Here is a 14,632-nt window from a genome sequence, read left to right as displayed (position 1 = left end):
TGTTGTAAATATTATATTAAATTATTTGAAATCGTAAATTTACTTATTTATTATTTTTCCTTTAATACTTTGTATAGGGATAATACTTTATTGTTACTTTTTAATAGTATATGAAAACACTTGAGCAAATACTTTGTTTTATGTAAAAAGATGGATATTGATAAAGGTCACTGTCCAAAGGTCAGTATTACGCAAAAAAATAAAAGAAAAACTAGGAAGCTAACAAAAGGAAAGGAGGAAATACAATAAAATGGACACGTAGGTTACATAATTTTCTGGTTTATTATTATTTTTATTGTGTATAAAATGGTTCTGGATATTTTTATTGTTTTAAAAATGAATTCCAGGCGCATACCATGCAATAAATACAGACAGAGACTCGTGGATGGACTGCCTGCTGGGTCGACGTGCTGCATGGTGGGTTGGCAAAACGTTAATCCCCTTCCATGCAACAGATAGGCCTGGCTATGAAATGGGCTTAGGTTAGGTCTACTTACCGTACTTGCACAACCGGATTACCTTTCACATATAAATATAAAAATCCAAAATGCCTCTCCTGGTCATATACGGTCAGGGTGATGATGACGTTCAGTCAGATTAATATTTGATAATGTTATTGTTATTAAATATTTATTGGCAAAATAATTTATATAATTAAATAATCTTTTCTTTTAATTTCAGTTAATAAACAAATTGCAAGAAAAGTTGCTGAATCATTTTTCAAGATGGCAGCTAAAGAAGTGACAAGCACTTCTAAGCAACGTTTTGTCGACATCCACCATCCGGATTTCGATAGTTATGACAATGAGATGTCAGTGGAAGATTACAACTTCTACTCAAAAAACAAAGATGAGTTCCGCAAAATGTGGTTTGATCAAGTATGCTAAGCTTTCGTTATTGCACGTTAAAGAACTTGTTACACTATTTAGAAAGAGTAGGGGAACGTCTCAATCAAAATGTAAAAGAGCCAAAAAAGAGCTGAAGTGTGAACCATCCATCCACGAGGGCATATTTTATATTATAATATGACCAGACGATATACGAATCCATTAAAAAAAAATCGTCAACACAATACAAAAGGCTTGATAAATAAATAATTCTATTTCAATTTTTACAAATAAAATACTAATAAATAAATCCGAATACATATCTTTTTCTTTACATTCATGTAAACAATTAATTATTTAAAAATTGAATTTTGTGTGATCCAAAACAAATTATATTTTATGAAAAACCTATCTACATTTTAAAATCATGTATTTCTCATTGGTAAATAAATTTTAAAAAAGACATAAACTCAACATGCTTATTATAAACAGTCATACCGTACATTGTCTTTTGGAGTGGAGTCATTTTAGTATTGAAAAAAAAACCCTGGAACCTGATGGGATTAGAACCCAGAACCCTAGGAGTGAAAGCCAAGCATCTTAACCACTGAGCTACTCTATATTGTTATATTAGATATGGTCTGGTATCTTTATTGTTTTATTGAACTGGTTTTATTATTACTTTTCGCAGACTTTACTTTTCTGGAAGCGGTTCAATCTCAACTATAAAGCATTCCTCGTTGACTATGGCACGGTTTACAAACTACGAGCTTCGGTAAAATTTTTTTTTTTTTATTTGGGAACAATAGAATTTATGTATATTTTCTTTTGTCCAACTTACTCTTCTAAGTTACTAATTTACATAGGATAATATACAAGTAATGAATATTTATGAGTGGAATGGTACAAATAATTTCATGAGGCAAATCATGAAATTCTATTTCCATGAGGCGAAGCCTGAGTGAAAATATAATTTCATATTTCACCGAATGAAATTATCTGTACCATCGCACGAAAATAAAAATATTCATTATTTGTTTTATATAACATCTAAGTAGATTATTGCCGTTGTTCTGATCTTGTTGTTGTGAAGGAGTAATTGTGTACTATAGTGCGTGTTTCTCCTATATAGATAATTGAAAAGTTAACTATAATAGGCCTATGGGATGGAAGAGATGCCTGTGAAATGTGCACCAGCTTTCAAAAACAAAGACAGAAGGCCCAACACAACAAGAACAAAGAATGTTATGGATAAACTATGGAAGCTGAAGTCATGATGATACAAATAATAATATTTCAATTACAGTAGTTGTATTGCTTATTACAGGGACCCTTGATGGACATGCTACTGAAGGAATGTTGGGGCTACCTGGACAGACAGACTACAAAGTGTAAGTTAAGCTCTGTCTACACTATCAAACTAGTTTGACGAAAAAAGTGTGATGTTCCCAAATATGGTAGTGATATGACATTATCGTGTCCATATTTAGGCACATCATATTTTTTTGGTCACAAAAAGTTTGATAGCGTAGACAGACCTTTAGAATTAAGAGGGTTAACAGATTGGGTTGAAGGTGACAGACAGCAAAGTGTTACAAAATATTATTTAGTATATAATATTATGAAAAAACACAACAGTAAACTCAGGACATACATTTTTGTATTAAGCAACATGCATATAAAAAAATCATATTGTAATAAATATGAATGAATGTCTAGCATTTTTACAAGGATCGCATAGAATACACTACAGACTTGTTGATCTGGGTAGGCGCTTCACTTCTGGCTTCCGTGGGTCAAGAAAAGGCTGAATCAGAATTTCCAGTTAAACATTTATTAATGCGTCACTACATAGGGGGCGTGAATAGCATATCGAATGTTCGATTGCCGCAGCCTTATTGGTAATTGTTACTTTTCTGCAAATGCTAACTATTTATGTATTACTATGGTCTAGTTTGACAATTTTATTTCATGTTACAGCAAATGATGTTGAACTTGTTATGCGTCTTATTGAGGATGGTTATGTGTTGATGAAATCAAGAGACAAACTACCGTTTGTTGATGTACGTGATAGAGGTAAATAAACGTTTCTCTCCATTGAGATCCAGCCACTGATACCCACAGCATTGTCATTTTTCCAGTGCATATTTTATTTGTATCTCCATTTAGATCCAGCCACTGATACCCACAGCATTGTCATTTTTCCAGTGCTTATTTTATTTGTATCTCCATTGAGATCCAGCCACTGATACCCACAGCATTGTCATTTTTCCAGTGCTTATTTTATTTGTATCTCCATTGAGATCCAGCCACTGATACCCACAGCATTGTCATTTTTCCAGTGCTTATTTAATTTGTATCTCCATTGAGATCCAGCCACTGATACCCACAGCATTTTCATTTTTCCAGTGCTTATTTTATTTGTATCTCCATTGAGATCCAGCCACTGATACCACAGCATTATAATTTTTTTCAGTATTTTGCCTTTGTTTAACATTTAATATACAAATAAAGAATGTTTATGAGTTGGATGTATAATTCCAAATGGACACATGATGCGTAATTTACCCAATAAATTTACAAGAATGTAATCGGGTGTGTTTGAAATATACCGGTACTAATTATATTGTTTGAATTTATGAATGTTTTTCTTTCTGACTTGTACTCTTTATGCAGAAAAATGCCCTTTCCTGAATGAAACCACTAAAAAAATGTTCCGAAGGTTTTTTGGAGCTCCAAGAAAAAATGGTTTACGGTTAAAGGTCAGTATCTGGTTTGCCAATACAAATGGTTTTTATATTTAATAGCTCTGTATACAAAATAATAATTTATGGATATATATTATAGATAATATTGAATAAATTCATCTGGCTCCAAATAATATTTTTGAACATAAAAGTAAAATCCACAAAAATACATTATAGATGTTCAATGTGATAAGAAGTTCCCATCCTTCCTTTACTCAAATAACAGTTTTGTATGCTGCAAACTTATTTCTCATCTGTTTTAGATAAATATATCACACGTCATGCTTAAAGATGCATTGTTCCCCAAAAACATGAAAAATGAATATTAAAAACCGGAAAAAATTATGTTCTCACTTATAAAAAGAGCTTTAAATTACAGTTTAAGGTTTTTTAAATCAAATTTTTGGTAAAAGTGAATAACTATTAAAAAAATTATTGAAAAAAAATAATAATAATATGGTGAATTGAAAATTAAAAATGTTGTTTGTCAATACCCACTCTAGTTTGCAATTTATTTTTGTCCCATACCAGTGACTGTAATTAACTGTAATGTGTGTTGTTCCAGGTGTGGTACCAGTATCCTTTATATGTCAAATATACAGCAGCACTGTGTAAGGTGTTGAAGAGATGGATCAAGGCAACCACGTTTATAGAAGAAGACACAGGGAATTATTGGAAATTACCGGTTAAACGTGTTTTAGATTCGTACGAGCTGGACTACTCTGTGCTAATGGGTAAAGAGACTAAGCCTCCATGGGTTCATCCAGATCCAGACAGTAATATGTGGTGGGACAATGGTGGCCTGTCCACAATGATGTTCCTTTCGCCAGAAGGTCCAAAGATTCTTGCACGCTACTTAGATCTGTATATTCCTGAATACATGGATAAGAAGGAGTTGGAAGAACACAAAAAAGAGCAGGAAAGAAAGGCAGAAGCTAAGAAACAGGAGGAAATAAAAATTATTGAGTTCGCTTTGAAAAAGGAAGCGGAGAAGAATAATCTTGAAAAGAAGATGGAGGAGCTTAAAATACCGAAATCTAAACTTTCGGAAACAGAATCGCAGAAAGAGGATGACATAGAGGAGGATAAAGAAACAGAGGAGAAGAAACCTAGAGCACCAATAGAATTAGTTATGGATGCTGATGAAATACGTAAACTAATCGAAAGTGATGATTTTGAGATGGAGGCTGGAGAAACGCATTTAAACGATGAGATGGCGCGTGATTTGTTTAAAGCAAAATTAACAGGTGCAATCCCGAAAGATTCAACAATCAAATCATCTGAGAATGGTATTCACAAGAATCAAGGAAAAAATAAGTCAAAATCGAAAAAACCAATAAAAGTTGAAATTGATTCAATTACCAACCAGAATGCACGAGCTAGAAAGAATAAAAATAAGTCGGGTGAGAATGCTGGGGATAAGAAAGTACACAACGTGACAATCAACCTATCTGGTGAGGGAGGAACACAAAGAAAGGTTGTCCTTACAATCGATAAAGAGAAGCCAAAGAAAGAAGTTGCTGGAATGGTTTGGAATCCTCCAATCTTCAAAGACGGAAGTTTTGCGCAAGTACTCCTGGCAAAGGTTGATGATGAAGATGAAACAGATCCACATTTGATGTTGTCAAGGAAGATACTAAAAAAGAAGAAAGATGTTGACTACCAAAATGACTCGGATTTGGAGTATGCAAGTCGACATCTTCATGTTCTGAGTTATCAATCCCGACTGAAGAATGTTCCAGCTTTACGCAAGATTATTGATCCTGAGGAAGAAAAGCTTAGGTGTCGACAGTACAGAAGGAGTATTGAAGCACTTAAAGGTCATGGCATTGATGCAATAGAGTTGGCCAACGGTCACCTGCTGTCCTGCCATGCTTGGAAGTGCGATATCTTTATGACCGATGACTGTTTGGATGGGTTAATGCTTGTGAAAAATAGAAAACATGGCAAGGTGCTACATAAGGCAGATCGAACAAAAGGCCGGAAGCAACGTGTGAAAGCGCCAAAAAATATGAAGAGAGTTTTACGCGATGAAAAAATTCGACAGAAGAAGGAAGAGCTTATGAAAGCAATTAGATTGAAACAAGAGGTTATGCGAAAAACATGGGAAGAAGAGAAAGCAGTTGTTGAAAGGCGATACAATTCAGCGAAAAATCCTTCTGCAGATGAAAGTCCATTTATGATGTACAAGAGTCTTCTATGGGATGTGGTTGGGGGAGATGTACGGGCAATGCGAAATATGATCACTGTCTTGAACGACACATGTAATCATGATATCAATGTAACTGCTCTCACAAAAGAGGAGAGGCAGCAGATAGAAGATGACAACCAACTTATTGGCATTGTGGTAAAGAAGATTGCAGAATACAAAGACGACCAACCATTTATTGCTTTTCCTCCAGGAATGGACCAAGTGCTTGACATCTACCATGCAGTTATCATGGCTAAAATGCTACGAGAATCTTTGAGGGAACAATACAATGAAGATGATGGACACACATCTCCAGGAAGATCGATCATTCTTGACACATTTGCACAGATGGTTCCTCTCTTAGCAGACGAGGTTAAATATGACAACATACAAAAAATAATGAAATACTTTGATGGTAAAGACAGATACAAAGCTACCCTTGAATGGCAAATCATTCAAGAGGCGGAAGTGAGGATGCAAATCGAGGGAAGGATCAAAGGAGTTCCTGTGACACGTGAGGACCGCAGGAAATACACAAAACATCCAGATTTTGAGAATATGGTCTTTGACAAGCTACTTGAGGGTTACAAGAATCGTGAATGTGGAAGAGAGGTTAAAAGAAGGTCGAAAAAAGGAGGTAGGTATTTTAAATACGAGACATAATATTTATAAACAATTAATGCAATTTTTATTTCTAAATACTGTATGAATACATACTACAATAAAAAGATTAATCAAAAACCAAACATTTAGATTCTGAATAAACACATTTTTGTTATATCAGTTTGAATAGGCCTACTGTATTTTATCACTTTTTGATATTGTGTACTGTAGAATAGCAGTTTTTCATATCTCAGGAATATTTAATCAAGTCGCCCCTTAAATGAATGCCTCTCTTGAGTAAATGCTCAGTACAGACCTGCCCTAGTATGATAAGTATGATAAAAAAAGACCATTTTTCTTTTTGTAGATCAAGACGTTGGTGATTGGTCAGAAGAGAAGTTTGATTGGACCAATAAAGAAATGCTCTTGATTGAGCAGGTGATGGCAAAGATCGAAGATGATTTGAAGAAACGTCTGCATATAAAGGTACAAAATGGGTCAACCCCAGAGGTTCACTCAACACCAAAGAGGAGCCGATATGAGGAAGGCAAAATTGAATATGCTTTACAGATGATCAGGAAGCAGGAGATGAAAGAAATGGAAGCTGAGAAGTTAAAAGAATCAGAGAAAAGAAAAGATGCAGACACCAGAAAGGAAGTAGAAACAAGGAAGGAAGCAGAAAAAAAGAAAGAAGCTGAAAAGTTAGAGCAGGAAAGAGAAGATGAGAAGGTCAGAGAGATTTTTAGAAAAGATGCAGATAGGAGGAAAGAGAAGGAAAAAGAATTAGAGAAAGAAAAAGAGTTAGAGAAAGAAAGAAAGTTAGAGGAGGAAAGAGAATTGCAGAAGATGAAAGAGAAGGAAGAAGAAGAGAGGATCCAAGAGATTCTTAGAAAAGATGCAGAAAAGAAAAAGAAGGATGAGATCAAAAAGCGGAAGGAAAACGAAGCAGATAAGATTAAGGAAGTCAATGGTCAGGAAGTAGAAAAGATGACCAATGGTGATTCAAAGAAACACAAGAAACCTTACGATTTTAAAACATGCTCTTTTTGTGGAAATGTCGAAACTGTTCGTAAGCAGTTCAAACAGTGTCAAAGGTCAGTTAATTGACAATTTTCTAACAGCAAAAAAAAAAAAACATAACAATTAGACCCATGATTGAAAATGTTCATCTGGTTTGTAGGTATAAGTATATTGAAAATATTCTTTTTTCCAAACCAATAATTAGTAAAAACTAACCTTGACAGTTTCACTGTCCTGATCGGACAGCTTCTTGAGAAATAATGACGATCTATCATCAAACAGACTGACCTCTAGAGGGCCTATTCTGTTTAATGACAGGGTCATACACGTGACTGAGTTGGTGGGTGCCCTCGTCTCTGTTGATGATTTGGTTTCCTCGTCTGCGGATCCAGATGGCTTCTCTGATGCGTCGGTTGTTTGTATCTGGTTCCCTGTCAATGATTTTAGGTTGTGTCCAGTCTATTATGTGATTTAACTTGACGGCATGATCTGCTATAGCTGATTTGCTCAGTTCATTTTTTGATTCTCTATGTGATTGACGAGTGAAGTTCTTTCTCTAATAACCCAACAGAAAAAAAAGAAGAATATTTTCAATATAATAAGACCCATGGTCTTTTTGAAATGCAATGTCATTACAATTTGGATTATGATGATGTTCTCTGGTTTTAATTTAATTTCTGCCCTCCAATTGAAAGAACATTCATCTATATTATATTGATCGCTAGAGTTTGTACATTTGATTTAATACAAATTTATCCTACTGCATATAATTATATAGGGTAACATAATTTTCCGGAATTGCTCTGGGAAGGTTTTCAACGACATTTGAATATTATCTACCTCTAATGGTGTGGTGATGGTGGGTTAGATAATTGATTGATTAATAGGGTATCAAAATGATAGGACTTGTACTGGAGAGGTTTTCAACTAAATTTGAAAATTATCTACCCCTAGTGGTGTGGTGATGGTGAGTTCGGCAATTGATTGGTTAATACCGTATCAATATGATGGAACTTGTACTGGGAAGGTTTTCAACTAAATTTGAAATTTATCTACCATTAGTGGTGTGATGATGGTGGGTTGGATGATTTATTGGTTAATAGGGTATCAAAATGATGGGACTTGTACTGGGAAGGTTTCCAACTAAATTTGAAAATTATCTACCCCTAGTGGTGTGGTGATGGTGAGTTCGGCAATTGATTGGTTAATACCGTATCAATATGATGGAACTTGTACTGGGAAGGTTTTCAACTAAATTTGAAATTTATCTACCATTAGTGGTGTGATGATGGTGGGTTGGATGATTTATTGGTTAATAGGGTATCAAAATGATGGGACTTGTACTGGGAAGGTTTTCAACTAAATTTGAAAATTATCTACCCCTAGTGGTGTGGTGATGGTGGGTTGGACGATTGATTGGTTAATACTATCAACATGATGGGACTTGTACTGGGAAGGTTTTCAACTAAATTAGAATATTATCTACCCCTAGTGGGTTGCACAATTGATTGGTTAAAATGAAGGGAATTGTACTGGAAAAGATTTCAAAAGTTCATTTGGGTTACAAGGTATATTTGCAGTACAGTAATTTGATTCTTATAAAAAATAACCCAAACAAGAAGGTTGGAGTCTTTCCTTCTTTTCATCAATACATTTGTTTTATTTTATGTACAGATGTGTTGAGAAGAAGTCGGAGAAAGTACGCTTTTACTGCAAAAAAGAATGTCAAGGTATGATAATTTTTAAGAAATTAAATTACGAAGGTTTGGGTGGCACAATATACAACTCCCACCCTACCCATTCTGATGTCTTCTTTCTGGCACACTACACTTTTCTGTCAATTTAGTGTCATTACATTACATATAGTCAGATCGTACACATACAGTACTATACTGTATATGATGTTTTTGGTTAATTAGCAACAACTAAAAATACAATTGCACTGTTTTCATTTAGAAAAATATGATATGTTCTACTCCGAGTAAAAGATTAAATGTAGCAATCCAGCATGAAATGGTGTATATTTGTTTGAAAAAGATTAGGCTTAATATTTATAAAGACAAAATATTTGGCACACTTGGCGTGTCATACCTATTCTGGAGATGGAATCCAAATACAAAAAAATGCTAGAGCTTTGTGCAAGTCTACTTTTCGCACACACAAATTTGTTTTTTTAATTACCGACCCATTTGTTTAAAATTGAAAGCTCCTTTTATCTCGATTATAATTTTTACATTTTTTTTGCAGTTACTGACTGGAAGGTAGTACACAAAGAACAACATGCTGCTGGTTATTGATTTTATTTTTATTTTATTTTATTTTATTCAGTCAAAACCAACAGCGATAAAAAAACCTACTTAAAGACATTTATCTACTCAAATTAATTACAAGTTTTCGCTATTGCTTAGTAATAAGTTTTTTCTTACTGTTTGTCAACTCGGCCGAATTTAGATTGCCAATTAAAATTAATTAATTAAGTTAAATGTGATGAAAAAAACAATTCTATAGAAAAACATTTCTTTTGATTTTTTTCACTCAACTGCAGCTCGTTTTACTTGTTGCAATGAAAAATGATTATGAGCAACCATGGAGCTCATGGAGCAACTTTTTGCAACTCATTTTTCTGCACTAGTTAAGTTACCATTTGTTGTAGTATTTCTGAAAGTTCTGTTTTAAATTTCATTTAAAAAGAAGTTAAATCAATTTTCCTAAAACTTTGTTATCAAAATTTACTGTTGTGAGAACAAATTTTTAAATTTTGATTTAAGGGATCATGTCAAACAGAAGTAGTTATTGCAGTAGAAACATTCTAACATGGTCCCTGAATTAGTTCCACATGAGTGATTATGTACTTGTGTAATACCCTTAATAAAGAAATTGTGTTTTTATTTAAATAAATAAAGTTTAATGAAAGTAATTTACATTTTATTTTATTCAACGAATCAAAAACAAATAAATTATGTAGTTTAACTAATATGCATAATAAAAAGAAGTTTAAAGTAAGTTTATTAAAGTTGAAAACATTTTAAAATAATAAATGGGCCATCAATATAGCTAAACCAGTACTAGTAATAAGAAAATAATATATTTCAATTTTGCTATGATAAAAATCATAAATCATGCTATACTAAATTATTATTATTAATGATTTGTTTATGTTAGAATTATAATGTTTTATTTTCAATTCAAGTTAAAAATAATTTTGTATGTAAATATTTGGTAGTATGTGTGTCTGCAAATGTCTTGACTAATTATATAATAATTCATAGTTAAGGAATTTACCATTTGTTTAATTTCCAGAATATTTTGAAAATGTTGATTGTTTTTTGGATGTATGTAATATTTTGATGTATGTATATATATATTTTATATTTACTCCATTAAAAAAAAATTCTTCCATAATGGGAAAGAAACGTTAATTTGAATTTAATTTTAATCTTGTATGTAAGTAAAAACCAAACCTCTCCCGTCCCCCCCTCCCCCCTTTTTTTAGGACACCCCTATTAAAGAGACACTTAATTCAACCCAAAATGTTCCCTTAATATTTTATTATTATTTTGATTTTTTAATAATTTTACAGTACCAGATATGATGATTATTAATTTGTGTCAAAGTTACATTTAACTTTTTTGTTAAACATGATCACTGCGTTGACCAGTGGCTGCGTTGACCAGTGGCTGTGTTGACCAGTTGCTGTGTTGACCATTAGGCCAACGAAGTATTACTCTTGTGATAAAGATATTTTTGGTGGTGGTGGTTGTAATCATTTTCAATAGATTTTCTTTTTTAATAATCTTTAGTAGGTAGAAAAAAAAAGAAAGCAGAATACGAAAAGTACTGTAGAAAGAGATGTCTTTTAGTCGGAAGTTTTTTAAAAATTATTGATACAAAGGAATGTTTAATTTTAACTGATCGAAACAGTGAAAGAAACAAACTATGTACGAATTATGATTTTTTAATGTTTACCAAATATATACGAAATTACTGTCAGTAATGTTGTTAATTTTAAGTTTATATGAATATGTTTGTTTACAGATCAACACAGGAAAATAACAACATAAATGTATAGAATGATACTTCTTTTTTAATTTTATGTACTAAATCAGAATGAATTTATTTATAGTTCAGCAATGTTGTTTGGAATAGGTGGTGGTAATTTTAAACTACTGCTTGTGTGTTCAATCAAGGAAATCTAACAGGATGAGCTCAGGAGATCAAAGTGTTTATCTGTGGCTGCAACACGATCCGTTCCACGCATCATAACAGACACTGCTCACCGCGGAGAATATGCACATTAGTACAGTACTGTGGTATTTGTTGCAGCCAGACATAAGATAAAAGGATTGAGACGAGCTTGTCCTGTTGTTAGAATTATTTGGTTAAATACATGATGCAGTTCTGCAGAAAATATGCATTTTATTAATTTCATCGAATAAAACTATGATAGAAGCATTGTAGGTATTTTTTGCTTTTTGGACAACTAAAAAAATAAATGAGTATGAAAGCCTTACCGTATCTCATGTCATTTGTAGTACTTCTGAAACTTATAATAATTTCCCGAGCTGATAAAAAAAAAAAAAGACGATATAAAAAGAAGCAAAACTAAATCGGTGGTCTACATGATGTTCAATTCATATTCTATTTTCTTCGTACTTGTTGGGCATACTAGGAACGATTGAAATTAATAATAATAGATTCCAATTGATTTAATAAACGAACACGTTTTATTTTATTGATGACATTTTACTAAAAGTTTTCAAGATGGTGAACGGAACTGTAATGATCTTTTGCGATCTTCCAGCGGTATTTGCTGTGCCGTTTTTCATAATTTCAGTAACAGTTTTACTTTCGAATACCTTGACTGTTGTTGCAGTGCTATCACTAAAAGATCTACAAAAACCTAGTTTTATCATCATTGCTAGCGTAGCAATTGTTGATTTTTATATGGCCTGCTGGATGCTAATGGGACTTGCCAAATGGACTCACACAGGAAAATTCTACTACACTGAAGATTACCTCGGCAATATTTCGTTCAACGTGGCAACCTTTCATATTTTATTCTCTTACATTCATCACATCTTTTTGGTATTCGAAAGGTACTTAGCGATTTTCTATCCTTTCTTCTCCGTGGCTAAGATAAACAACAAACGTGTTATAATCGCATTAGTTGTCTCGTGGACTCTTTGGATATCACTTGTAGTAACACTTATTCGACAATATTCAATTGATGAATATTTTCCGATTATTATGATATTTATAGTATATTAACTTGCGTTCCGGTATATGGTTGTCATACTCGAGTATACATCGAAGCTAGAAAGGTATTCTTTGAAATTGCCTCAACGGATGCCAATTCAGCTGATCACCAACGACACACAAGAATTCAAAACTTCAAAGCGACAAAAACTACCGCCATAATTCTTGGCGCTTTTTGTACTTTTATGATACCATCTTTTCTTCAGGTAATCTACGAACCAGTTAGATTCAAGATTCAAGATTCAAGAAATTTTATTTGTCCATAAAAATGGAAATTCACTTTGCTTGGTAGATTAAAACAACAATATTGCAACAATTTAAAAACGTGCAGTATTATAACAGATTAAAAATACAAGATAAAAAGTTAAAAATACTGTTAAAAATGCCTTAACGTCTTACATTAGAATTAAAAATTGACGACAAAGTATGCAATACAGGAGCTTTTTTGGCAACTATATCACTGTATCTGAATTGTTTGATGAATCCTATCATTTACTGTAGAACAAATACACACTTCAGAAATTTTTGTAAAAAGATTTTCAGAAAAATTATTTGCAAATGAACCTAAACAACTACAGTAAAACTCATTCTACTTCTTTTTCTTATATTTAAAAATATGAAATTGTTAAAAAGATTTTTAAAAATAGTCTAAGTTAATAAATATATTATTAAACAATGATGTTAAATGATAATTTATGTATACAGAAAAGAAAATAAGTAGAAAATATGTATATGAACTAATATGTTTTTAATGAGAAATACATTAAAAGATGATATGTATACATTATAAGAGAAAATTATGGTAAATAGGATAATAGATAGAGACAAGATTACAACAAAAATCAGATAACAAAAAGACAATGTTAGAACAAGTATTTATAAATTACTATATTAATATGAAAATGTAAATGATGGAAATAAAGGTGGGATGAACCCACATAAGACAAAAAATAAACAACTATTTTATCTTCATATTATAATTTACTAAAAAGCAAGCCATTGCAGCAATGACACTGGCCTTTAGAATAACACAGTACAGTTAGGCCTATGTCAGTAAAATTTCTATCTTTTAGGCATTAGCAATTTTATGCCAGGACCAAAAAACTAAATTTATTTATCATCAAGCTAATTGAGTGTGTCCAGTATTGTACATTTTGCGATTTGTAAATGGACTCAATTAAGTTTAATTATTTCATTTGATTGCCTTGGCGTAGGCAATAATAATCAGATTGCTAATTAGGCCTTTGTGGATAATTTTTTGTTATGCTAATTGAAAAACAAGTTATTAAATATTGCTAAATCTAAAGAGATTTTGTCATCTAGGTAATTATCTTATTAAGCTCATGTGTCTTACAGTTTCTGATAGAAGCAATTGAATGCAAACGACTTTTAATGTATTCATCAAGAACATCAATTCAGACAATTGACGGCTATTAAGACAAATAAACGCAGACATAGTCCTAGCCAAATGACTGCCAAAAATATCGGATGTTTCACTCGAGACATAGCAGACAATTTAACATTAAAGAGTATAGCTCCGGTTTTAACTGTATGTTATAAAATATAACCCCGCTTATTTTCGACAGCGGTAAAGCAGAACCATTACTTAAATAGGTGGTGCTACGTGTCTTTTTTTTTTTGTCTTGTGTGAGTTCATCTCACGTTTATTTTAAATTCTCAGTGATGAATATTATTGTATACATATAAATAAAAAAATAAAAAATTGTATGTAATACCTATTCCACAACCAGATGAAATTCTTCCAACATATAAATACATTTGTGACAATTAAAGTAAGTGTTTAAAGTAGTTAAAATAGTAAGTTAAAATTTACATAATAAGATAGGCCTACTTGAATTCACTATTAACCATATTTGTTTTCATTTAAAATTTTAGATACGATTTTAATTAAAATCTAAAAATGAAAGATGTCTCTGAATGCAAATAAGAAATAAAAAAAAATCTTGTATTATTGTTTGCGGTATACT

At 32.3% G+C, this 14,632-nt stretch overlaps 1 protein-coding gene across 2 annotated transcripts; it reads left to right on the top strand.

Moving 5' to 3' along the window:
* Positions 1-193: 193 nt before the first annotated feature.
* On the top strand, positions 194-11,903 carry LOC140058734 (uncharacterized). 2 transcript variants are annotated; one of them, XM_072104458.1, is made up of 10 exons: positions 194-258; positions 682-878; positions 1,519-1,602; positions 2,155-2,218; positions 2,808-2,903; positions 3,504-3,589; positions 4,140-6,402; positions 6,736-7,462; positions 9,063-9,118; positions 9,636-11,903. In XM_072104458.1, the coding sequence occupies exons 2-10, from the start codon at positions 726-728 to the stop codon at positions 9,683-9,685; spliced, it is 3,579 nt and encodes a 1,192-aa protein (XP_071960559.1). In that variant the 5' UTR covers positions 194-258; positions 682-725; the 3' UTR covers positions 9,686-11,903. The 2 variants fall into 2 exon arrangements, with proteins under 2 accessions (XP_071960559.1, XP_071960558.1); XM_072104457.1 differs by lacking the exon at positions 9,636-11,903 and having other exon boundaries at positions 9,063-9,606.
* Positions 11,904-14,632: the final 2,729 nt, after the last annotated feature.

Source organism: Antedon mediterranea, chromosome 9, assembly GCF_964355755.1.
Source record: "Antedon mediterranea chromosome 9, ecAntMedi1.1, whole genome shotgun sequence".
Classification (NCBI taxonomy): Eukaryota; Metazoa; Echinodermata; class Crinoidea; order Comatulida; family Antedonidae; genus Antedon; species Antedon mediterranea.
This window is presented reverse-complemented; position numbering and strand designations above follow the sequence as displayed.